Genomic DNA, 27,551 nt, shown 5'->3' with positions numbered 1-27,551 from the left:
TTTCAGCAGGCTGCCTCTGCAGTTTCAGTGACAGCCTGCTGACAACCCATGCACAGATCAGGGGCCAGCACCCTCTGGGAAGAGCTGGAGAAATGATCAGAGAGCTGGGGGAAGCAATTAGAGAGCTGGGGAATCGAACAGGGAGCTAGATGTCAATATCAGAGAGAAGTCCTTCCTCTCCTTCCCCTCCTTCTCCTTAGTTTCTGTTTAGCTGCAGTAAGCCTGGCTTCAAAACTCAAAACAATTTCAAAACTTAAAGAAATGGACAGCCAAAAATTTGTTTCTATTATCTGAATAAACTTATGAAACGTTTCGAATACCCTCATTTCATTTTGAAACAAAACACCTGTCAAATTTTTGCGCAGCCATAGTAGTTTCCCACCGTTCTTCCCACTTTGGGCTGCCAGAGTGGTATGACATGGGCAGAATAGGGACCAAGATCTGGCCAAAAGTCTTCTATGCTTGGCTTATGAAGTTTATTCAGACAATAGCACAATTTTTTGGCTGTCAGAGATGTAGTGGGAATGAGGATTTTGGCCATCTCATGCTCTAGCATAACATATATCAAAAGACAACATCCAGAGCTTTATTCACTCTCTCCTTGAGGATGAGACTAAAGTTGATCAAAACCGCAGGGTTTTTACTGAAAACTGAGACAACACAGATTTTCTATTCCTACTTAATAGGAAATGTGAGAACAATTAAATATTATGCTTAGACTCATTTATTTTTTATTCTAAAATCCCCAGTTGAATTATATGCAAGTTAGATGTTCCCAGAATGCTCAGGGCAAGTTTCCAGTGCAGCCTGGCATGTGGCAAAGTATGGACGCCCTTTAACTGAGACAAACTGAATATAATCAATCTATATTGTGGATTTAATTCTACCCTTGGAGCTGTGTAACCAAAGGCAGAATTGGGGCTTTTGTTCTGCTTTTAAACAGATGTGAACAAAGCAGTTATAGCTTGACCTAAGGTCCAATTTAGCTCTGTGTTCACTAAGGAAGAGACAGCAAATTGGAAGACTGTGGTCTTGCTTCCTGCCACAAAAACCATATAGTGCATATCCCTCTCTGAATTTTCCTATCCATAAGTGTAGAGAGTCAGGACTAATGGCTTTGGCTTAGGCTGTGACTGAGAGAGCCAAGGCAGATCTCTTGTTTGGTCCTGGCTTGGCTCTGCCTTCAAAACTTCCTGGCTTGTACAACTTTATTTTTACAAAGACAAAAGGCCCAATAAAGCACACAGGATACAGAATTCATAATTCTGCTTTGTGCGTGATTCAATACTATGTTTGTTTGGCTGGATTTTATTTTTAAATTTAAAAAAGGATAGTCAACATAACAAGCTCTCAGGACACGGCAGGTGACTAGGCCCCAACTGGTAAATACTTACAGTCTTTGATATCCATGATCAAAATATAACAATTGATTTAAACAGTAGAGCTTGTGTTTGAAGATGTTTTCATGTGACGCTTGAAGACATTCAAAGAATAAATTTAAGCACTCACAAAAGCATACTTATTTTGGCATACATTCACACACAGGGGTGAGAATTTGACCCTTCAATACTGAGGACCAGCATGAGGCCTATATGCTACTTTAGGGGTCAGTAACATTTTCCAGCAGTAGGTTGGAATGACTTAGCTTGGGTTGAAGGCAGGACAGTGCTAGGAACTCACTGCTGCAGCTGCTCCCCACTGCCACGTTTCTCTGCTGCCCAGTCATGATGTGGCATGGGCAAAGTGCCTGGCCATCTGATTGTGACACAGCATAGGCAAAGCCCCCTTCTGCCAAGCCTGCAGGCTCTGAGTTGCCAACCCCTGCACTACTTCACTGAAGCTACAATCTACAGTCTGGAGCTTAATTTATTTGAGAGCCTTGTTAGAAATCTCTACATCAGCTTGTGGTGAATTTCAGTCCCTTGTACCAACACACAGGCAAATGCATGCACCTGTACTTGTGCACATTCTAGTAGTTTGTGGTTCTGTTTGGGAATGTTAATGAATATGGTTTCTTTACACCCAAAGTGAAATAATAAAAAATAATATCCTCATATCTTACCCTATAGTATATGATGTCCATGAGACTGCAGTAGGTGAAGTCAGTATAAAATCTGTCTCTTTTTCCCTTCTGTCCTTTTTAAATTGGTATTATTTATTTGTATTATATCCTGGGGAGGAAGACTAAAAAAGGGCTTGCTCCTGTTGAGCACAATATGTAAATATTGCATTTTTGTGTATGCATTCATTTAAAGAAAAAATATCTGCAGGCATATGGGGGAATGTGGGTGAGAGGGTCTTTCTTTGGAAAATCAGAAAGGGCCGTATGGAATGAAAAAAAACTTATTCAAATCAAATTTCTTTTTACTTGTTTTGCCTCCTATCCATAACTATTTGTTATTGGGAAGGCAAGCTATACTAGTAAGGTAGAAAGGTAACTTTTTCTTGATTAGCTTTGCCTAAAATTACTGTGTGAAGTCCGGAAAACTGTTTCATGACCTTCAACACGCCTTTCAAAAGTTTTTGGAATATTTCTGATCAGCAGAGACTCTATGCAGGATGTCGGTAAACTCAGTTCACCCCACCAAGCCAAGATTTCCTCCATCTCTGTAAAACTAGAATTAACTTTAAAGATGGTTAAAATTCCCTGGGGTATATGAAACCTACTAATTTAAAATAAACACAGAGGTTTCATCCTCATTTCTTCAGCACCTAATCCTGGCCACATTATTAAGGTTTCCTTCACTGTCTTCCATCCAAAACTAATTTTTTAAACCTGACCTCTTATTTGCTCCACTGTAATTCCTAAGGTCCATGGAGTTCTGCCATATTTGAATCCCATTCAAAACATTTTCTATTAGTCAATAAGGCAGTGGGAAAGATGAGATGAATCCCATATGCCCCTTGATGGTGACAAGTAGATCAGATTTCATGGGACAAAAGAGGGTCAGGAATTTTAAAGTTTACTTAGTGGGTAAAATGTAAAAGATCATATTTAGCCTGTTATAAGGTAGAAGCAGTTGCAGAGCCTTTAAAACGGTTTACAGTATATGTATATATGTGTGTACATTTGAAGAGGCTAAGAGCAATTTACTCTTCGTGGAACTTTTCCTTTGTGCAAAAAATGGCTAACAACTGAATTACTCTGTAAAGAAGTATCTGGGCAGTAAAAACACAATTTTCTGTCTCTCTGGGCAGCAGAGAAAAGTGGCAGTGGGGAGTAGCTGCAGCTGTAAAGTATCTGATATAATAGTCTACTGAATCAAATGAATGAAAATATGGAGGTTGGAGACTGAGGGGAAAATCGAGAGTAAAACAAGATCTTGAGTTTTTGTAAATGGCTTATAACTCACGTTTAAAGTAACTCTTCATGTATAGGGTGAATTCCCACAACAACTTGTTTAGGATTGTATTTTCCCCTTAATTAGGTATTAGAAATAGATGGATGGATGGACAGGTAGATAAAAGTAAAATGAAATACTTCACTGAGGAAAAATGTAATGAGTTTAGGCTTTTACTCATACTCATTTTTGCTTATTAAAAATATAAATGATGCCACAGGCCTCAGCTCCAGCTTGTCTTACTATTGAAACCTCTGGCAAAACTTCTAGGGATTTAATGGAAGCTGCCATTAGCCTAGAGGCCTTGTATGTCTCAGGGTTTTTGGCACCCTGTTTCAAGTGCAATTTCCTAAAGCCTGCTTCCCCATTGTCCTGCTCTTTGAACTGACTTCAGAGGGACTTGGGCACATGTTTAATATCTTTGCTCAATATGGGTGTGTAATTACAAAGACTGAGCAATAACCCCAACAGATCTTCAGGAGAAAAGAGCAATGTAGAATAAATAAAACAGGTAAATAAGATAATATCAATAGACGGTTCAATACTGTAACTCCAACCTCCAACTTCTTTTTACTCTGTATTTGACATCACTGCTAAGAAAACTCACCAAACAATAAGAACAAAATTGTATTAGTATATTCCTTCATGGACCTAAATGAAACTACAAGGATTACATGGGGCTTATGTCTGAGTATGGGTTTGCTCTAAGATGACAGAGTTATATTCGGGTTATTTTCAGTCATTTTCAAAATAAATACAGTCATCTTTGCCTTTCCAGGTTGCCCTCCAAAATGTGCCCAAATTTGGTAGAAAAATCCAATTTTATTTTAAAAAGGAAACTACTTCGATTGCATATTTTTGCAGAAAATATTTTGATGAAGCATTTCAATACAAGCTTAACTTTCAATTTTATTTCAGTCTTTGCAAGTCAAGCTGACATGAAAATGCTTCTTTTGTTTTATTTCTAATGCAAATGTCCTCATTTATTTTACAAAAAACCCACATAGTTCCAGAAAGAAAACCCATATTTTATATTTGTCTTCTTGAAACAGTTCAGATTTCATTCAAACTAATTTATTTTCATGACTTGGGCTGATATGGTGAAAATGAGCTTTTCAATAACAAGAACATGGTAGAAAAATTTAGACATGCACTATTTGTTGGGTCCCCTCTACATGTTACATTATTTTGCAATTAGCTGGTTACTTGTGCATTTGATTGAAACCAGATACATGGGCAAAGTACCTATCATGCCATAAAAAGGTAAAACCACGTATAAAGTTAGACCTTGAAAATATATACCAATTTTATAGCTAGTTGATATCCAGGTTTAATGAAGGGTCTCCCCTGTGGCTGGGATCTCTGTCAGCTGACTGTGCTTCCAGCCACAAGGGTACACGATACCCAGCCAGGGCTGGGGTCCCCAGCTGGTCCTGGCAGCCACAGGCATGAGTATGATTTCCCTGCCCTGGAAATGCCATGGGACCCAAGGGCTGGGAGATCATGGGAGATCAGGTGTTAAAAAAGTGTACTGGCAAAGTTTACAGATGACACCAAATTATGGGGAAGTGTTGTCACAATGGAGCACAGGCTGGGGATACAGGTTGACTTGGATAGGTTTGCAAGGTGGGTGGATCAAAACCTGGTGATGTTTAACATGAAAAATGTAACATGCTCCATCTGGGGAAAAATAATCTACAATACACTTATAGGCTCAGTGGTGCTACACTTGCCAGCACCACAACAGAAAGAGACCTGGGGGTCATGATAGACCACATGAGCCACCAATGTGATCCATAGCTGGCAGAGAGAATAAAACACTGGCATGCATCTACTGATGCATCTCAAGCAAAACTAAGGATGTCATCCTTGCGCACTACTCTGCTTTGGTGAGATCACAGTGCCACACAAAGGCCAACTCTGCAGCCACAGCCCACTGGCTGTGCAGTCCCCATCCAGGTCTGGCAGGTGTGCAGCAGGTCACAGCCAGGCAGCAGCCCTCACTGCCAGACTGCTGCAGTGGGTAAAGGGTGCAGGGAACTCTCAGGGCTGCTTCAGCAGTCCAGCTAGCACAAAGGGGTAGTGTCCCCAGGTACCAACTGGTTGGGCCCCAGAAGCTTCTGAGAGCAAGTAGCCCTGAGCTACTTGACAAGGTAGTTTTTGTACTGAAGGGGGTAGGTCAGGGCAGCTTTTTATACTGTTGGCTACAGCACAGGTGCTGGCCCTGGGCTCTAGCTCCCCTTGGCTGCAGAACTGGGAGGTGCCATGCAGGGTTATTTTGCCCCAAGTGGCACAATCTGCCCCACACCAAAGTGCATGCTTGGGCATGTGCACTGAGGCAAAAAGCCCCAGCTCAAATTTGCACTGCTTCTATTTGAGCTGCTGCAAGCACATGTGCTTGCATGTGTGGACATGCCCCAAGAGGTTATAAGTAAAAAAACAAGAATTTACTGGGGATGCTAAGGAAAACTGCCTGTCCAGTTTTCTGGCACAACCTTTAACTCCTAACTTGCTGGAAAATATTCACCTCTGGGTGGAATGAAAATATCCAGAATTATGACAATAAATAGAAATTGTACATATTAAGTTGTCAAACTACTTTGAGAATCTGCATTTGTATGAATGGACACTTCAGGAGGTGGGGTGTTGAGAATTTTGTGACGTTAAAAAAATTGAAATTCAATATATTAGTTCAATATCCAGAAAAAATATTGTTTTTATACAGAGAAACATATCCTTCCACTTAGAGTAGACACTCTCCTGTTTGTTATTTCATGTTAGGTGACAAACAGTTCACCTGCAAATTTTATTGGCTTTGGGCTCTTGATGAGTCTCCTAACTATGCTGAGAAACAATTCTTTTTAGCTTCAGGTTAATTTACTATATGTCACTTTGTGTTGAGAGGAGTATGAGATGGAACCCAATACTATGAGAGGAACTCACATGTTATTGAGATGGGAGTCAGACAAACAAAACAGAAAAGAGAATTATAAGGCTTGGGATGAGATTCTGAAAATGCCTTTGGGGTAAATGGGACACCTGCAGTGATTCATCTCATCTGCCCCGCAACTCTTTAGATATTTTCATTTAGGAAGAAGTCAACCTTACAACACAACGGTCAGGCAGGCTTACGGTTACTCTGATAGCTGACAGGGAAACACAAATATAGACTTCAAGGCGGCCATTATTAAAATAACATAGTTAAAGGCACTTGGTTCCTGATAGAAAGAAATAATTCTTGGGCAGTCACAGTGAAAATAATATCTTGTTCAGAGACAAGAAAGTTATTTAAACATGACACCTTGAAAGATATGGGCCATAGTCCCAATATGATTCTAATACAGGAGAGCTGCTGTTTAAGAGACATTTTGAAGTTTAAGTCAACTCGGTGTTAATAAGGAAATTTGAGTTGGCTTTATTGTTGCCTTTTTCACATAAGCAAGTCCACAGGACAAGTTTTCACATGCATACAACCTAGTATAATATCTTATAAATTCATCCAGTGATGGAAACACCTGAACCAGGTGGCTTTGTTACAAAAGGATTCTGCACAGCTCTCCCCTTACTGTGCCAGCCACCAGAAGGTAGAACAACAAAATCCTGCTAAAGATTTGGGTAGATTTGACTTTCGATGCAGTAGGCCTTGATGCTTTCCATATGCACAACCTACTTCAACACATCTGAGAACATTTTGCACCAGTTTGAACATTACCGGTATGACATTTGCAACAATATTGACTTTTATGTATAGTAATAACTGTCACTCAGTCCATTACAGCGATACTCCTTTAAAAATTAGGTGGTACTGATCCCTGTTCATGCAAAAGGAGCCCATGGTGGTAAAAAGAAGGGATGTGAATACCTTGTCTGAGTGTAAGTTAGAAGGCGATGAAGTCAAACCAACCTGTGGGAGCATTTTGGCCAAGCAAAGAGTGAGAGTGTTGGGTAGAAAGGGACTGTGAGTAATGATCATAGGGTGTGGTAATCTAAGATGGACTAGCATCCAAAGGGTCTATCTTGGATCTGTAGAACTGATTTTAAAAAAGCATTACTGCACAAAAATGGGTTGCTTGTACAATTTCTGATATGCCTTGTTTTCATTTGAGCAGGTGGCATCACAATAGTAATTTTATATTTTGGTATTTAGATAGGCGTGAAAGGCTCTTCAGCAAGCTAGAGCAGTGGGAGCCAACCTTTTTGGTTGGCATGCTGCAAATTAGTCCCTCACCATCTCCAACTGCCACTCCAATTCCCTTCCCTTGCCCAATTTATTACTTTGCTTTCTGCTACCTGTAGGGTGTTTCCTGCCCAATCTGCTGCTCTGCTTTCTGCTTCCTTCACTGTGATCCCTGCCCTATGTGTGACTTTGCTTTCTGCTCCTTGCCAGTGCTTATCAATGTTTCTGGCTAGCTCTGGGGAGAAAAGTTTTAAAATGAAAAATACCAGGGGCAAATCTAAACATTTTCATCCTGAAGAAAGGTCTGACAGTAGATGGGGACAGTAGAGGTTCAAGGCCAAACCTAAAGGAAATGAAGAAAGAGAAAGGAAAGAGATTTATGAGATGAAAGGATGGTCGTAGAGAGGCAGAGAGAAAGGGGTAAAAAGAGGTAGAACAATAGTCTTGCACCAAAAGTAGGAAAAAAACTGGCAGCTGAGAGTGTCTAAAAGAAAGAAAAGGCGGAATTCAACAGCTCAAAAAAATGAAAATCCATCTATTATCTGCTTAAAATATGGCACTGCAGAAGAATCCAACCCCAGAAGTTTCACGCAGTGTGAGTCACTTTTTTAAATGTTTGTTTATTTTTCATACTGCAAGACATATAATAACCCAGCGAGACAGAAAATTGTGTTTTTACTGCATTTACCATAGCTTTCCAAAGGAAAACAAATGGATCTCTTCCCTACAATCCTGAAACTCTAACATGGTCAGAAAAATATTTGGAATTAATGTTGGTATTTTTACAAAAATATTCTAAATAATGTATAAGCCAAATCAGCTTCAGATTCCTGCTTTCACTATTTATACATGTAGATTCACATTCATAATCTTTCCAGTTTCTCAACACTGTAAGGCAGCTTAAGTGGTGAGCATGCAGAATCAAATGTCTCTCTCTACAGGACCGTTCAATAGCTTTACAGACAGTGGTATCAACCCCTCACAGCCCCCAGACGTGAATGGGACTCACCAGCTCTCAAAGAGTAACACAGGTCACTAAAGAAACAGATGCACCTCTCTCACCCCTTTCCTCTCCCCTATTCCATTCTATTTTTTCCTGTAATCTAATTTCTAGATGAATTAAAAACATCTGTGGCAAAAATCCCACAAATGATAATGTCTGTGAAAATGTGCTCACTGCCAAACTCCAAGAAGTACACTTCCAGTTCTCTAATTTCATCCCCCAAACAAAGACCCTGCTTTTAAACATTTGTAACTGTTACTGTCCTTTTCTCAGAGGTGACAGTCATATAAACAAAGGTGTGTGAGTTCAGAGATAGCTACATTTGGCAGGAAATAACCACCCCCTCCAAACTACACATCTGGCTAATTTCATAATTGATAACACCAGTGTAGAAGCTGTGTGAACTGGTCTAGTGGTAACTGAAGCCCATGTTTCAGGGGATAAGCTGATCCCTGCAGGAATCAAAGAGACAATTTTCCATCTGTAAAGTAATGTATGATTGGCTAGATTCATTATGGGGTTTTTTTTATTCCCATCTTCCTTGAAAGCAAAAGCAAGCATTTATCCCCATGCTAGAGATAAATGCAGGGCTCACCCAGAGGTCCCCTTGTCTTCTGTGTCTTTGTGAAGAATATTTTTGAGAAAGAATGCTTGAGGTTTGTAAGCAAAATTATGCAGGTAACTATGTGCTTCTGTCCATGTGCATGACTACACGAGAGAGTTATACAGCCAATTATATATTTGTAAGACCTGTTTTGCATGTGTTATTGTGATGGCTGTGCATTCAAATACTACTGATGTATTTTTTTTTTTAAAAAAAGACCCTTTTATCTCAAACTGTTAGTATGTTTCATAATGGCAAAAAGAAGGCAAATAGAAAATATTTAAATACAATAACTCTATAAGCATGTGATTATATGAAGAAACCCTTTTCTATTGATAAAGGCATGCTAGATCTTCTAATCAGATATTATTACCAAGTGACCAAAACAATCATTTGAAGGTCTGAAGCTTGAAGATTTATTTAGGGTTATTCCGGCTAGGAAACACTCAGCAGTAGAGAAAGAAAAGTAGGGGGAAAGCTATAATTTATTAGGGATAAGAGAACAGTATACCAATATTTAGCATGGCAGCATCTCAAATGAGCTCCTTTTGGAGTTTTCAAGTTAGGGGTGAAGGCCTGGCTCCATTGAAGTCAAAACAGCAAAACTCCCAGTGACTTCCATTGGACCAGGATTTCATCCCAGGAATGCAAGCTTGGATTAACTGGCATTAGATAATTAAATGCATCATGCAGCTAGTCACATTACTGACCTATTTAGAATTTTGGAGCCAATATTATTAAATATTAGGTAAGTTAAGATACTTCATCCAGGCAAAGCTATACAAGCTTTTATTGTGAAGGAAAACTGTCCAGATCCAAGAGCCCAAAACTGAACCTAACCTAAAAATAACATTAAAAAAAACAAAACATTCCTCTTTGTCTTGGAAAGATCAGCACAGCAATTCCAAAACAAGGCTTGTGACATATGTGAAATCTCAGCTACACAGCAGGACGATCCAGCAACAACAGACCCATGCAGAGCAGGATCCTAGTACACATCAGCCCCCTCAGTGCTCACAGGAGCAAAGCAGGCAGGGAAGGAGGCCTGATACAATGTGTGTGCACTCACAAACCAAAACAAAGCTGGAAGGTTTAATTATATGTCTATCAGGCTTGACAGTGTCTTTTTCCTTTGTTTCATATTATATTCCATGAATCTACAGTATGCAACTTGATTGACACAAATTAACCTTCCTGCTCTCCTCAATGTCCTGGTGTAGTATAAGTGCCTCACAGCTGGAAAATGGCCCATGAAGCAGCAGGCAGGCTTATTTACTGACTACTCCAGTTGTTGTCAGTTAGTGAAGTACATGTCTAGACGGAAAGAGGATTTCAGTGACCCAAAGAATACTCCCAGAGTCTACTTCAACTTTTGACTGAAGCAGAAGCATGAGGGAAAAGGACAATAATTCCCTATGAATGGGGGAATGGCATTGTGCAGGAACAACCAAATATTGCTTTGCAAATTGTGCTCGGTGAAAAACAAAATGTGCCAAATCCAGAGGAGTTTACTCAGTTTTTATATCTCAGACAAAGCTCCCATTGAAAGGCCTCTGAATTTGGCCCTGTGAGGCATGTAAAAAGCTTCCCCTGCATGTTTGGCCTCATTTTCCATTTTTATTGGTGGAACTGATGTTGATCCATGAAATTTGATCTTTTTTACAATTTTTGGAATCAAACAAGACTTTCCACATTATAGTCCTTGTTTCCACTTTCTCCAGTGAAATCAGCTCTTTATTCTGGTGAGAGCAGAAGTTGGGCTTCTAATTTTATTGTATCGGAAACTGTGTTCTATGGTAGAATATAAGTGAAAAACTTTTGTAGTGGCAGAGGCTGGCAAAATATCAGAGACAAGTGTAATGTTCACTGGGTTTAATAAACAAAGGTGTACATCAGTGAGAAGAACTAAACAATGAACTTGACTGTGGAGTAGTAGGCAACCCCTGTAGACTGATCTTGCCTCCAACTTTTTGAATGTCTGTACCTAGCCTTTGTCTCTCTGTCACCAAGTACCCTAACTGAAGGACCATTTCCCAATTCTCAACTTCTGTAGTCTCCATTACGGAACATCGCTAAATTATAACTGCTATTCATTACAGTGAGTACAGGGACTGTCTAAAAACCCCTTCAAATAACTGTTTAAAAGACTTCTGATTCTGGGAGAGAACAGATGAATGAGAGAGACTATAGCTACGTAGTGAGCTGCTGCAGCTCTGACTCTGGCCCTAAGCTCTGTCAGGGCTAGAGTCATATCCATGGCAGCCACCTGCCCCCCCACCTCCACCTGCAGCCTCTTCCTCTCCTGCTTGCCCCTGCAGTCTCTGCCCCTTTCCTCTACTTACAGTCCTGGGTCTGGCTACAGTTCCAGCTCAATTCTCTCCTGGGACATGGAGCACATGGGAACTCCATGCTCTGCCCAGTCAATCAATCAATCAGCAACAGTGCGCTCCATCCCTGGGACACTGCTGTGTTGCTTAGGCAGGGGCTGCATTTCCAAGTGCTCCATGACTGGGGAGGTAATTGAGCCAGAGCTACATCTGACTGTAAAAGCAGGGGTGGGGGGAGAGGAGGGGAGAGGCTTTGGAGAGCTGGGGATGGGAAAAGGGCTGGGCGTGAAGACGGAGTGTGGGAGGTAGGCACCAGGGGATGGACAGGCAGGCAGGCTGTATGGGGAAGAAATAGGGAGGTAGAGGGCAAAGGAGATGCCCCCCCCCCCCACTGTTTTACCCACTGTAGCAGTATGGGGGGGGATGAATTTAAGATGATACTCCAATAATTAGGCACTATGCCTGGAAAATGATAACGTATTAAAACTTTTTTCCATACACAGAATCTAAGTATTGGGGGGCTATTTTATATTCAAAGTTTTTTGGATTTGGGTAAACATGTTATCCTCTGCTGCCTGTCAATAATTTCCCCCTCTTTTCTGTGGAGATTGATTCTTCAAGGCTCAGTCCTGCAGTAAGATCTTCTGAAATTCAGTTTTACTAAAATAAAGAGTAGAGGATGAGGCCCTTGGTGCTACCACAGTGGTAATACTTAATGGAGAATCTACATCTCTGACTTGTTCTATTTTATAAAACTAGTAACTGTAACCAGGCAAGATAATCATCCTACCATATCTCCTCCATACCCTCTAGATTAGCTCCAGAGATGAAAAATAATTTTCCAGTACTCTTGTGGCACCAGAAATAATTATGGTACTATGATACTGTTTCAATCTTTACTTATTTATATTATGTTATCATATTCAGCATTTATTTAATTATTAGTATGGCACTGACAGTTAAATTTCACTTACCACATTGCTGCATGTTCTGTAGCGAATGTTTTGTCCTTCACAGCTCCTGTGTCCAAAAAAGAAAAACAAACAAACAAAAACCTTTAATAATTGAATGTAACAATAAAAATACCTAGAACCAGATCTTATTAGGTTTCTATGGGACACTTAGGCATCTAGGGTCGTGTATAGATGAAATGAGGGGCATGTGTGCACGGCACTTTAAAGTGGGTTAAATGTTTTTACATTGCTTTAATGGTGTTGGCGTTTGCACGTGTTGTCAGTGTATTGAGCATTAATTCCAGCTAGTGTAGCACATTTGGTGGTGTAATGACTTTGGGGTGCAGCAAACTAAAACATCTCCAAGGAGTTTTAGTTTGCTGCCCTACAGCCATGGAGCAAAGCACTGGGCTTGGTGCAGCTCAGGGACTGTGCAGGCAGCCCAGAAGCAGCCCAGGAAAACGCTCCACAGAAGCCAAAAAAGGAGTCAGCCTGATTTTCCCTGCCCCCCTGGAACCTGCCTGCCTGCATGAGCTTTGCAGGGACCTGGTCCTTCCCTCCACAGCTGCGGTGCCCTCTGGGGCTGCCTGAGCTGGATGTCTGGGGGGTGGGTGGGTTGCTGCTGCTGTGGAGGGAAGCGCCAGCCACCCCTCCCCCGCAGCCCAGGGACTGCTCTGCTCACTGGCAGCTTGCCCTCCCCTCCCTGCCACTGGAAAGGCAGGTAAGACACAGGTGTACACAACATGGAAGCTTACCATATTTTTGCGCATATAGTCTGTGGGCTATAAAAGTTTTTACAAACATGACAGATAGGTGCGGGCTATACAGAGTCTTTAGAACAATCTTTAATGAAAATTAAAACTGTGCTGTGCCCACCCATCCCCGGCTGCGGGCTGATGTCATGGCAGTGGTGAGCCCCAGCAGGATTGACTTGAGCGCAGCTGGCGGTGGAGAGCAGGGCTGCCTCCCCCCCCCCCCCCCCTTGCAGCTCCTCATCCTTCCCCTGCAGCAATCAGCACCACTTTTAGCCAGCTCCAGCTCCACTCCAGCAGCCGTGCCCAGCAGAGCCCGCTCTGCCTCCCTCCCGCCACATGCGGAAGCCCCGCACCCAACTGTGCTCCTCTGCAGCCGCACAGTGGGGCCTGGCAGGGGCTGCCCGGCGCCTGAGCTCTGATGGAGTGGCCGTGCTTGCGGCTATATCTCAGGGGGCAGCTGCAGGTAGGCAGTGAGAGCCTGGTCCCCGCATGCCGGCAGCGAGCGCCCGCAACTGGGGCCAGCACCTCTCAGGCTTAATACAATTTTCCACAGGTTATACATTGGTGCGGGTTAGATCAGTGTGTGGGCTATATGCAAGAAAATATGGTACTTTGCCCTAAATTGAAGCAGTGTTTTTAAAAACTCACCATTTCAATTTAGGGCCCCTGTTTTGTCTAAACACACCCTAAGTGTTTTCTTATTCCTACAGCCTCTGAAAAACCATTGACTATGCACTTACGTAATACGCCTTCATTTTAGCTTTAAATCTAAGTTATCAAAAGCTACAAGGAAGATGACTCACTCACCTTTTATACAAATGTTTTTTAGATTCCCAAGTACCACTTAGATGAATGATAAGTGGAATAAGACCTGGTACTTAGTTTGATCTGTATTTTGCTCTTCATATCCATAGATCTCAAAGCACACTTTACAAAAGTGCAGGGATCATTAGTCCCATGTGAAAACTGAGGCATAAAGTGATTAGATGGCTCTGATTGTTAGTGGACCTGCATACTTATCACTCCTCCTAGTATTCATTTCGTTTCTCCTTTCTGCACCTAAAAATTACCTTCTGATGTGAAATCTGTTTCCTGAAGATGTGTATCAAATATGCAAATGGTCAGAATAAAGGAATGTAGGACCAGAAACTATGCTGGAAGCCAATATCCAAATTTCATCAGTAATTCTTCTTTCCCCCCCAAGTATTCCTAAATGACCTTGCAGCTGTGCCTATCTGGCTGCCTCACTTGTACTTAGTATCTGCTTAGGCCTAAAACTTAACACTGCTGCACAGTCTTAGCTGCCAAGAAGTATGCTGGGGTGTTCCCTTATGGGCTGGGTGGAAAGGAGTCCTTTTTAACATGCTGTGTTGCCATACAAGATGCACACTGCCTACCTCTTCTGTTACATAGGAGAGAGAGAGAGAACCCCATGTAACAGATCTACCAGCTCCAATCCACTCCCAAATCCCTGCTGTGATGTAGCATTCAAAAAGCTACTAAGCAGCTGAGCACCATAGAGCTCAAGGACACCATGCCTGTTCTGTGTGCTTGTCATATCCTTCATCCACTTCCTACACAGAAGTGTACCAGTTCCGGTGCTAGCAGGGCCCTCTGTGTCTGCAGAAAAAAGTCAGGTTCCATATATCTTTTCAGCAGGGTGGATCTATAAAGTGGCTTTTTGACCTTAGTGAGAGTTTGATATGCTGCGTGAAGTCAGGATACACAGTGGAGGTCATGAGTACAATAAGAATAGAGAATTTGGCCCTTGAAATATCCTTCACAGAACAGAATTCCCCTTTTATTTTCTTAATTTCACAGCATTTTTTTAGATTTAGCAAAGTACACATTCCCTGAGGACTATGTGCCTGCCAACTCTGAAGTTTTAAATCCAAACCATTTCTGAATTCTCCAAATGCAAGGACAGCATCTACATGAGTGTGTGTGTGTAATGACTGAAAAAACTTTTTCCATGCTGAGTTAACTTACATGCTTCAAACTACTCAAACCCGCAGCAACAACAAAAATCCCAACAACAGGGCTTGATTCTCCTCTGCTTTGCACCTTTTGTAGTCATTAACACCTAAATAAGTGCAAAGTGGGTACGAAATGCAGTACTATTGCTTTAGAGCCACTTTGTACTGGTTTAAGTGACAGCATAAGGTACTCAGAAGTAAAAAGCAATGACCATTAACAACAATAATGGATTATTAATATGATAAATTAATATAAATATTAATATAGATTAATGTAAATACAGTATAAGTATTAATAATGCTCTTCTTGAACACCAGACACAGCATGAGACACTTAACGCTGATAAAGTTCTAAAGCAATAAGCTATAAAAAAATGCCACCTCAGCCATTCCTATATTATCATGGGTGTAATGTTTTCATAAAGTGGAAAAATAATTACAAGAGAAGATTCACCATTGGGTTACAAAAACAGAGGATCCAGTTCTCATCCCAGGAAAAGTCTATGTGGAGTAGTTAAAAAGTACAAGCTTCCTACTTTGGACATAGTGGGCACGTTCAGATGAGTGTGGACATGCCATCTGTGGCACCCACAGATACCTGCATGCACTGCATATGCATGTGTTCTCCACACTGTGGGGGTTTTTTGACCCCAGGACATCTTGAAATCAAAAAAACCCATGCCTAAAAAAAGTATGGCAGCACACATGACAGTAAGGCTGCTAGGGCCAGCACAGTTGCTGGTCTCAGCCTTTCCTACCCCACCCAGGGCAATGAGCCATGTGCCAGAGCGTTCGTGGCATGGATGTTCCCTGGGGACAAGCAGAGGTAGTTCAAGATGTGCCGCTGCTACTTTTCCCCGGGGAAACACAAATGAGCTTTAGCTAAAGCACCCCACCACCATTTTGAAACATGGGACACTGCATGTACAAGATGCTGCATCATTTTTATTAAAGCGACTCCCAGGAGCCGTTCTAATTAATCCCCCCCCACCTCCTCCCCAAGCACATGTTTAGACACCCACCAGTAATGCCAGTATAAAAGTAGTTAGATAGATATAACTTATTCCAGTTCAAGTGACAAAATAAATCTTTACAAGTATACGTTATATAACACTAAGATTTATACCGTACTAGCTAACATGGTTAAAAAAAAAGAAAAAAAAAATCACGCTCCTAACTGAAAACAGTGAATTTTGCCTACTTGGCAAAGTTTTTCCTGTTTTATACCAACACATATCATTGAAGAATCAAGTCTGGAAGATTTGCTACCTACCTGAGTTACAAGATAGGTTTCAAAACTTCTTCCCGTTGGGAAGTCACTTTTTCTTTCTTGAAGTGTAAGTGACGAGTACATTATGTAGTGTGTAAGCAATTTCAGTGCAGGCCTCAAAGCAAGCATCAATCACATCAGAGTAACTTATGCAGAAGGCTTGATTCATATCTCTTCTGTGTCTCATTAATGCCATGCAACTCATCAGACATCTCTCTGTCTCATGTAGACCTGCTACTATTGCAGTTTTATTTACTTTAATTTATAACCATCTGAACTAATAAAGATCCCTGGAAGTTTAAACTAACTTGCTTTTCTTTCAGTGCTTCTTCCTATTGTCTAATTTTAAATGAAGAACATCCCTTATATTATCTTACAGTAAGGCAAAAACACACAGCTATTTTTTCCCAGTTTTAGCCCTTTGAGCATGGGTGGATGTAGAATTTTGAAAAATGGGGTATGGATGGTGATCATCATATATGAAAAAAAAATATGCATTCTTTTCCAGTTAAAAAGCAACTAGAAGTGTTAGTAATATGATAGAGGCCCAATGTTTTATTATTCCATTTGAAACAAAAGAAATAAAAATTCATTAGAATGAGCTAAAAACAATATGGACTGTGAAATAGGAGCTACATTACTAGGAGCAGCTACAAACAGCAAAATGACACAGCAAAGGATGGCTTAGCTTGATTAGTGGAACATCAAGACCATTAAAAAGAAGAAAGGGTTGTTAACACCTGTGGAATGAAAAGCTTAGAAGGGATCAGGTAGTAATTCACTCCCAGCACTGTCTGGCTAGAAATGCTGCTGCCGTTGCCACGTTTTAAACTTTGGGTGGAGCAGGAATCAAAGTGGAGGTGGGAGCCCACCAGTGTGTGTCTCATGGCCCCCTAGATCCAACCATGCTTGTTCAGCAAAACATAATGCTCTGAATAGAAATGTATGCCTGAAGTACAGAAACTAAGTCTACGGACATAAGAAGTTATATATAAACCAGTTTAAGTGATCAGAAACTGGCTTAAACTTGTAACAGAACAGAAGTTCAGTGCAATTAAGCCACTTTCAAAATGGCTACAATTGGTTTAAGATAAATCTGGTTGGATGTAGTATCAGACTTAGGTCAAACTGGTTTATGGAACTCCTGTCCCAGACCCCTTCCCAGTTCAAGTTACCTCACAGTCCCTCAGCATCCCATGATACTTTGCAGCCCTGCTGTAGTGAGCAGGGTCTCCCTGTCCCTCTGCTCTCTAGCTGGAGCACTATCACTCCTCTGAATGGCTGAGGAGGGGGTGGAGGAGAAAAACTCACCCCTCTGGCCCAGCACCAGACTCCCAGCAGGTTGCCACTGGTGGGGGTTGGGGGAGAAGAGAACGAGACCACCAGCCAGGTGCTGCCAGCCTGGGGAGGAGGAATCTGCAGCAGGGGCTTGACTCTGCCCCTCCAGAGCTGAGAGCCATGAACCATGCCCCCTTCTTAGCCTCCCAGTTGGCTGGGAGGAAGGAGAAGCCTTCACCAGGGCTTGGCTTCACTCCTCAGAGCTGGGAGCAGGGCTGGAATCCCATTGTCATGCCCCTTTTTCAGCCTCTAGGTTGGCTGAGAAGGAAGCATGGCTCCCAGCTCTGGGAGTGGGGCAGAGCCAAGGCCCTGCTGTGGGCTTCTCCCCCATGCAGCCTGGAGGCTGAGGAGTGGGTGTGACTCCTGGCAAAGATTGAATTGATTCATCTCAGGCTTGTTGACGCTGTACAGGCCTTTCTCGACTTAACAATGTTTTGAGTGACAACGTTTCCACTTACAACATTTATAAATTGACACCCTGTTTCAACTTTCTGACATCAGTTTCAACTTTACAATGCTTGATCCAATGTGATTCCATGCCACGCCATGCCAGCGAACAAGTTTGCTGTCACCCATCTCCCCGGAGAACATCTGTCCAAACTTCCTTGGACACTTTAAGAAAGCAGAGAAGACTCCAGAAAAACCTGCAGCGAAGACTCCTGAGAAGATTCTAGCCAAGAACCCTTCAAAAAATCCAACCAAGAGCCCTTCAAAAAGTCCATCAAAGTCACCTCAAAGAAGTCCTTCCAAATCAATCTGATTGCTATTTACTAATGTAGCTATATTACTCACCGATAATTGATCGAGTACAAAATTCTGGTGTATTTTTTGGTGAAAATTGGGTATCGGGCCTTGGTTCAGGAACCAATCCCCCATTTATAACATTGTTTCTTATGAGAAAATTGGTTCTGAGTTACAAAAGAAATAGACGTATCTTTTCGACTTACGATGCGTTTTTCAAGAACCAATTGTGTCGTCAGTCCAAGGACTGCCTGTATAACAGCAGTCCATATGCCAAGTGTTATCCTATTCTTCTTTACACAAGTCCTTGAAAAAGAGTTAATGCAAAAGGTAGATGGGTTCTTCTGCCTGCTTCCTTTTGTGGCTTAATCTTAAAGGTGAGGTAATGAGCTGTTATAAAAGTAGTAGTAGACACAGCTAATTTTTTTCAAGCACTTGGCTGGATGGAATGCAATCCCACTCAGGTGTCTATATTCACTTGAACTCCTAATAGTTGCAATAGAATTTGGCCATATTTGGCCACTTCCTAGGGTAGGTACTTTTTAACGTGTAACTAAAGCACCTTTAGTTTTTTCTTTATCACTAATGATTGAGAGCATATGTAAAGTTCACATTCAGGCTGGTGTCTCTGCAAGGGACCTTTGCAAGGTTGCTGGGATTTGTTGAACTGCACTTAGTAGCAGCATGAGAACAAAATAATAGATTATCTTGAAAAAGAGAAAGACCTGCAACAATGAAACTTGAAATGTAGGTTCTCTCTTTGAATATTTCTGAACCTAAGGCTATCTTGGCAATTTAATTTAATTTGACAGAAACATATCACTTGTTACATAGCACAAATATTCTATCATTTCCTGATCTAGACAGGATCAAAACCAATGATACAGATTGGCTTTGTGCAGTACAGCACAGCTGCTTTGCAGTACACCTGCCATAGTGAGCATGGGAGAACCACCATAAAATCGGAGACCCTTTGGTGACACACAGGAAGTGCAGCACTGTCTACACTATCCTGCCATGTCTGTCACTCCTGCTGACACCAGGGGATCTTTAGGCCAATGGCAGACAGAGTGTATACAATACTGCTGGGGCTGGCCTGGTGAAAAATGCAGAATTTACCTCTACATCTCCTTTCTTGACCTGCACTGTGTATTTCTTCACTGCAGCCACTAATCTGGCCAATATGTGTAGTGGAAACTGTCCTCTACTGCTGGATACCGAACCAGGCTGCATGTTGCCCTGACTCATTTGAGACCTTTGGACTGTATGTTTTCACAATTGCATTGTAATCTACTACTTGTAGGTTGCAATGCATCAATCCTATATTACCAAGAGTTAAATGAAGATAGGGCCAGACTCAGTTGGCTCCCATTCACAACAAAAGTGTTATTAAACTAAGTGGCACAAGATCATCCCTTTGCTTCCTTCAATTCTTTATATTATGGTATTTTTTAAGGATGCCCTTTATTCTTTGAGAAGGGGCAAGTCTGAGCAATGATACATCACAAACTGTGCAACTGTAAGAAGCAGTTGTACAACTTGTCTGATGAAGTATAATCAGTAATGAATTCTACCCTAGAGAGAGGTAACTTCCTGTAAGTTGTTGCTTGATATACAAAGCAGCATAATAGTGGTATTTATATGTGATGAACAAAGAAAAAACCAGGCCACTGGGAATCATTTAAGTTCCTTTTTTGTATCCTAATGAGCCTTTTTTTTTCTAAAAAGATTTTTGAAAGGAAGCAAAACTTTGAGTTTATGAAAAACCTCATTTTTGCTTAATGTAAGCAATTCCAAAGTTCCTCTACCTTTTTTTTTTCTTTCCTTATAAGTGGAGAAAGAAATCTTCCTCTTCAGTTTCCTGTTTGTATGGAGATATAGTTCAAAGTCCCCTCAGGTTTACCACAAAGGTGTACATGGAGACACTTGAGCTTAACTGCATTTGGAAGACTTTCAATCTTCTGACCACTACAAATAGCCCCTCTTTCAATACCAAATATGTTCTTTGCTTGTAACTAGTAAGGGTTACCCCAATATTTGCAGAGGGAACAGACTGGCTCCCACCACCGTCTGAGCTTTCTGACATTTGAAATGTTTTTCCAGTAGACAAACCTTCACATAAAGGGGAGGGAGAGCCACAGATTCCAGCTAGTGATGGCCATCCTTTACTGAATTTTATTTTTTTTACATGACTATCCATCATTGGGGCTTGAAAACTGATATGGCTCTAACTGCTATTTATACTTTATTTAAACATTCCTATTATCCTGAGTTTTGCAATAGACTTTGGCTCTTTTGCCTGCTGCCCCAGGAAAAGGTCTGGCAAGTTGCTACCACCTCAGGGATTTCAGAACAGTTGGAGCAAGCTCCCTCCTTTCTCTGGCATCTCTGAAGATCTGGATGCTACACTTACCCTTCACCCACACTGGCAACATTTCAAACATCTCCTTCCCCACACAAAGGCTTTGACTTCTCTTTTCAAATGCTTTTCATTATGATATTCTTTTCCTTCCCTGAAGTCCTCTGGTCTTTCATATTCCTCATACCTTCTCTTTCAATTTTCTCTCTCCGTGAAATTTCCTCTCCACTTTTACTCTTTCCCATGTTCATGTTATTTTCCTAGTCACTGTCTCTGTATTTCTCCATCTTTCTCAGCACACCAAACCAAGGACAGCACCACAGCAATCACTGGAGGTGATAAGTATCTGTCTCCTGCGACTGCTACCTGTACTTGCACCGGTTACAAAAGAAACAGGAGTCACTGAAGATGAAAAAAAAGTGCTTTTATGCAGTCTTCAAGAAATATTCAGATCTCAGATTTGTGGCTGCTGATGCAAAACTGAATTGAAGGACTTTTCAAATTCTTTAAATTCCTGAGGAAGGCAGTAGGTAAAAGCTGGACACAAACTCAAGACAGTACCAGATTGAAAGTGACTACTGGCAAATATAATAGCCCTGGGGGTGGGAATTTCAAGTCACAGACATGTCTCTGGTTGTATGAAATGTAGAAACAAAGCAGTAGCTCATTTCTTTTCCTTTGTTCCACTCCTTCTAGGCAAGAGGTGAGGAAATAAAAGGTGTGGGTTCCTTCTCTCAGCATGCGCCTTCTATCCAGCAAACTTTCTATAGGACAGGCCCAGGCACTGAAAATCAGGGTGAGAAAGGAAGACTGTAGGACGTCCCTATTTGTATATGTTCATCTTTCTGTACCCGGTGGGGCTATGCTATATGTGCAAAACATGTAGTTGACATGTGTGGCGGGCCAGTAGGGGGTGCTCCTGTGCTGAGCCCCCACCTCACTGCACCCAACCACCTTCCAGACTCTGAGTGCCTCCCTGGGGGTGCCTCATGTCCAGCTGACCCCCTTCCTGGAACACACCCACTAGCCTAGGGGCAGAGTTGCTACCACCCAGGGATCCGCACGATTCTGGCACTGTGCCCCCTGAGAAACACAGGGTACTCGATTCACTTCAAGAACTTGGGGTGCTTCCCTCAGTTGGAAACACAAGTGGTGGTCTCCCTTAGTCAGCCAAACCAAGGGGGCCCCAAGGCATAATCTAGACCCACTTCCAATAAGTCTTCCATGCTAGGTACCAAGGAGAACTTTATTGGTTACAAGGACTAGGGTTGGAATAGGGTACAGAGTTGAGTAGTATCAGAGAAATCCCATAGAGCAAACAGAGTGGCTGGAGTAGCCTTTGATCATGTATCTGAGTTACTGCAAGCTATATATCTAGTTAGCTCTCAGGTAGCTTACTTACAAGTATCATCCAGAGGCAGGTGGAGATTCCCTCTGGAGGCAGGCAGTTCATTGATCATGATTTTTGAGAGAGAGAGCAAGGTTCAGATGGTCCAGCTCTTCTCTCTCTCTGAGTTTTCCTCATGGCTGCTGCCCCCTCCTACTGGGCAGTCCTTAACTTATATAGCTCTTATGACTTTGTTTACCTGGTCCAATGGAGGCCAGCACCTGTTGGCTGTCAGCAAACCAAGCTGAAATGCATCACTGGTTGTTAGGCTGACTGGCAGTCTCTAGCCCACCAGGAAGCCCAAGCCCCTCACCCAGGTATGTGATGCCAGTCATGTAGGCAGACGGAGCAGGTTTCCCCCCTCCATCAGGAATGCATCCAGCTCAGGTTACCTAAAGAGATAGGGTAAGGTGAGTATCCTCTGCAGGGCCCATCCTAACCAAATTGTCACAGAGCAGAGTTTTTGGGGAGAAACACAGGTTCCCTTCTGCCACAATATGTTCCAAATGAGGGGCTGTGTAAAAAAAAACAAAAAAAACACAAAAAATTATTATGCCCTGTTGTTAATTTGCCACTAATGTGCTACAGTGTGCTTTATACATTCATTGGCACATTTTGATGTGCAACTTAGCCTTGCAATTTTGAAAATCCTTAGAACTTTAGGAGTCTCAGTCTCTTTAGGTCTCCTGCACCTTGTTCAAGTTCATGAAACATAAGATATATGATGAGAACGATTAACTTCAAGACAAGAAAAGTGGGCATGGATAGACAAGCCAACTTGACCTGGCAAATTTATCAACAGATCTTACAAATATTTTTTCTGTAGCAGGGACAAAATAAACAACCAGAAGGCAAAATGCCAACTTCAGTCACTCCAGTCAGCAAACTGGCTAAGAAAATCAAAACACAAGTCATATGCATCAGGCTGCCAAAGGCCCACATGTGGGATACAATGTAGGATAATGACCTAAAATGAGAGCAAAAATAGAAGTAATGATGCAGGAGACTTAAAATTATTACAGGTTAACACTTTTAGCATAATATTTTCCAGAATATCAGCTTTAGAGACTAAGTATTTCTGATATACATAATTTATCACAATTAAAGTGAAATGAACGATGACCTTTGGCATGAGAGAGAGATGACGATACCCTGGTCTGTGTTTCATTGGTGCAAATCTATAGTAACTTCATTAAAGCCAACATTCCTCTGGACTGATCTCAACTGCACTGAGTACAGAATTGGGCAATATAGCAGCCAAGGCATTATTAGATACAATAAGAAATAAATGACTTTAACTAGATGGGTATCTAAACCAAACCCTGGATCTAAACACCCTGTGACCTTACATTGGGTAGTTCCAGAATCAGAGTGACACGTGTGAACAATCTGCTCTTCAGTGACTGAAGGTCTTTATAAATTTGACAATATTACAAGGAAATATGTCTTTCCTGCTATATATATCATGTGATAGTTAAAAACTGAACAACTTTTACCAAGCATTCTCTTTTTTTAAAGTCAGTATGTCTACATTACATAGTCTTTGGCGTAGTATATAAACATTCAGTTTAGCTTTAATTTAGCTAAATTGAATGTTTGTATACCATTACTAACAGGTTTCTATTAGCAGTCTACCCAGAAGTACAATGAACTTGGTGCAAGCTCTGTATATGTTAAAATCTAGGACATTTGAGTCACAGTTTGGATCCAGATTTCAAAGACGCCAAGATCTGTTGGGTAAAAATGTCTGGATCCCAGATTTTAATTTGTTCCATTGCAGAAACAAGGGTCAGTGGAAACATCTTAGACCTGGTTCAGATTCTGAGGTATACACCATACTTTGGAGGAGCTCAAATGTGGGGTTTGGATTGGAGTACAGTATTATATTTATTTAGAAGTGCCATAGACCAGTGTTTCCCAACCTTTTTCCAGCCCAAGGTATGCTTACATTAATACAAATTTTCCACAGCACACCTGCAAAGCAATTCCCCATCCCCATACTTATAAGCTCATTGTAGCTCACTGCCATGGCAAAATTCTGCAGTACAGCTATTCAGAGGCTCACGAACTGCATATCCCCTACAGCCAACACATGCATAATAGATTAATTTCCTTCTGCCCAGATGGTTCTCTCTCTCCCCCACAGCCAATACATGTGCAAGTCTTTTTTCTTCTCATTATTCCAAAATTCTCATGGCACACTATGTTGAAAAGCACTATCATAGACCACTTAGTTTGGCTTTTCTTCCTAGAAGTGTCAGTTTTCACCTTCAATAATTTAATTGCTTTTGCGATGTATAACTAGGCTGTGAATAATTCTTACTGGGCATGTATATATGTGAATTTACTCTGGTTAAAAGGTACTGTACAGTAAGCAGGAATAGGCCAGCTTCCACATGTACAGGCATTAAAGCACATTAACACTGTGTGCTGGCTGGCTGGCTTCAGGCTTAGCTCTCCTTGCCTCAGTCAGCCCCAGCACAATCTGTTGGGTCTCCCCTACTACCCTCACCTGAGTGTTGACTAAGTGATTCTACAACTGTAGGCCTATTTCACTCCTGGCCTCTCACCGGGCCACTATGCCTTGACTGGGCTTCTTCACTCATCCACACTCACAGGGCCATTTTAATCATTGCTCCTGTCACTCAGGGTCTCGCTACTCATTGCCGGGCTTTACCCTGCCACCTGGGCACGGCCCCAGGTTCCTCCTCCAGCCTGAGCTCTGCCTCAGGGCTCCTTAACAAGCCTGGGCTTCCCTTGCTCGTTAGAACACCACCAGGGATGTGGGGCTGGAGTTTTGAGGCACCTTGACCCACCTTTCACCAGGTGGCTTGGCATCTCCTGGGTGCTCCCATGCCACTAGGAGACCCACCAGGTCACCCTTCCCCGGCAGGGTGCAGTTTTACGTCTTAGCCAGGACAAGGAGTCACCTCCACCCCATAGCCCTTGGCCTAATCTGCTGATATTCCCAGAGCAGCCTCTTAGCCTGATGTTACCTCCTTCCTTCTTGCAGCAAACTGCAGCCCAGCTTATAGCACTGGGCCAAAATGGCTGCCCTCATTAGGCACCTGGCTGCTATCTGTTTTCTGCCCTTAAAGTGGCAGTCACCAAAGGGTGCACTGCCACACAAATGCTTAAGGGGTAAAACAAACTGGCCAGATTGCTTTTAGACTTCTGTTTATTTTTAAATATTTAGTCTCTCTGCTTAGTTTTGCGTCTCCAATATCTTCTCCTTCCCTGAGAAATTAAAAAAATCCCTTCAGCTTCAGACTTATCAGTAAAATGCATATACAGTGCACACACTATATATACATTTCTGCAGTTGCTCACTGACTAAGCATGGAGAGAGAATTAAAATAAATGCTTTTCAGCAAAACAATGATAACAGCTTTCTCCATTACTCAAAAGGAAGGCCAATACAGTACTAGGGGTGATTCTTACATATGTCACCTAGTTGAACCTGGCCTACTGTAACACAGAGACATATATAAGCCTCATCTAGAGTGCCTTTCAGACTGAAAAAATAAAAATAAAATCCTGAGCTCAGAATGTGCCTGATCTTTGTATAATTTCAGATCTGGATCCAAATTGTGTATCTGGTCTTTATACCAAAGTAGGATACCAAATCCCCCATGCTTGTGGGAAGTTTGAGTTTGCATCTGAAGTATGTAACTTAGCCCATCTGTACTACAATGATCAGGCTCTCTATAATATAATCTACTTCTCTCTCGAGGTTTTAGAGAATCACAGCTTAACTTTTTATTTGTAGATAAGAGATTTGTAAAATATAATGAATACAGTATAGCATAGTGAAAATTCCAGAGCATGATAAAACTTGGCTGGTTTGCTGTTTTCTTGTTCAGCTCTCAGAAAGAACTGTAAGCACATGAGCCTGGGCCTATGTACAATTTATCATATAAATTCAGGATTACCTATACATCCTCATGGAGAGGTTTTGTTACAGACACTATGCCTGCCATTCACAGTTCAAGGACCACTATCATTCCAATTCATGGGTGCCTGGACTACCTCTTCCACCATTCACAATCATGTAATATCCCTGTGGCAACTACAGGAATGATTTATAGTTTCATAGTTTCTAGGGTCAGAAGGGACCTGAGTAGATCATCTAGTCCGACCCCCTGCCATGGCAGGAAAGAGTACTAGGGTCAAACGACCCCAGCAAGGTGTACATCCAGCCTCCTCTTAAAGACCCCCAGGGTAGGAGCCAGCACCACTTCTCTTGGAAGTTGGTTCCAGATCCTAGCCGCCCTGACCGTGAAGTAGTGCCTCCTGATATCTAACCTAAATCTACCCTCTGCCAGCTTGTGACCGTTATTCCTGGTCACTCCTGGCAATGCTCGGGGGAACAGGGACTTCCCCAGTGCCTGCTGGTCCCCTCTGACTAGTTTGTAGCAGGCCACTAGATCCCCCCTCAGCCGTCTCTTGTGGAGGCTGAACAGGTTCAGGTCCCATAGCCTCTCCTCATAAGGCCTGCCCTGCTGCCTCCTGATCATGCGAGTGGCCCTCCTCTGGACCCTCTCCATGTTGTCCACATCCCTCTTGAAGTGTGGCGCCCAGAACTGGACACAGTACTCCAGCTGAGGCCTGACCAGTGCTGCATAGAGGGGGAGAATCACCTCCTTGGACCTGCTTGAGATGCATCTGTGGATGCATGACAAAGTACGGTCTGCCTTCCTGATTGCACCCCCACATTGCCTGCCCATGTTCATCTTAGAGTCAACGATGACTCCAAGATCCTTCTCTGCCTCCGTACTGACAAGAAGGGAGTTCCCCAACCTGTAGGTATGGTGCCAGTTGTTCCTCCCCAGGTGCATCACTTTGCACTTGTCAGTGTTGAATCCCATCCTGTTCTCATTCGCCCATCCCTGTAACCTGTCTAGGTCCGATTGCAGCCTATTCCTCCCTTCTAGCATGCCCACATCCCCCCACATCTTAGTGTCATCAGCAAATTTGAACAGGGTGCTTTTTACCCCCTTGTCCAAGTCACTGATGAAGATGTTGAACAGTGCAGGCCTGAGGACCGAGCTCTGCGGAACCCCACCGCCCACATTCCTCCAAGTCGAAAATGACCCATCCACCACCACTCTCTGGGAGCAGCCCTCCAGCCAGTTAGCAACCCAATTGACTGTGTGGGTGTTGACACCACAGCCCCCCAGTTTCTTAATGAGAATGGGGTGAGAAACAGTGTTGAAGGCCTTCCAAAAGTCCAGGAAGACTATGTCCACTGCTGCCCCTGCATCTAAGGATTTGGTGATCTGGTCATAGAAGGCCACCAGGTTGATATGACAGGACCTGC

The 27,551-nt window shown here is 42.3% G+C and overlaps 1 protein-coding gene across 4 annotated transcripts in view; it reads right to left on the bottom strand.

Moving 5' to 3' along the window:
* ADAMTSL1 (ADAMTS like 1) overlaps nucleotides 1–27,551 on the bottom strand; it is an 872,699-nt gene that overhangs the window by 241,815 nt on the left and 603,333 nt on the right. For all 4 annotated transcript variants that reach the window (XM_090038771.1, XM_090038775.1, XM_090038773.1 and 1 more), the window contains one exon: nucleotides 12,427–12,472. In XM_090038771.1, the coding sequence (XP_089894897.1) occupies nucleotides 12,427–12,472 (46 nt within the window). The remainder of the gene's footprint in view (nucleotides 1–12,426; nucleotides 12,473–27,551) is intronic.

This window comes from Crocodylus siamensis, chromosome 3, assembly GCF_052110815.1.
Source record: "Crocodylus siamensis isolate JL-2025a chromosome 3, ASM5211081v1, whole genome shotgun sequence".
NCBI classification, from domain to species: domain Eukaryota; kingdom Metazoa; phylum Chordata; order Crocodylia; family Crocodylidae; genus Crocodylus; species Crocodylus siamensis.
This window is presented reverse-complemented; position numbering and strand designations above follow the sequence as displayed.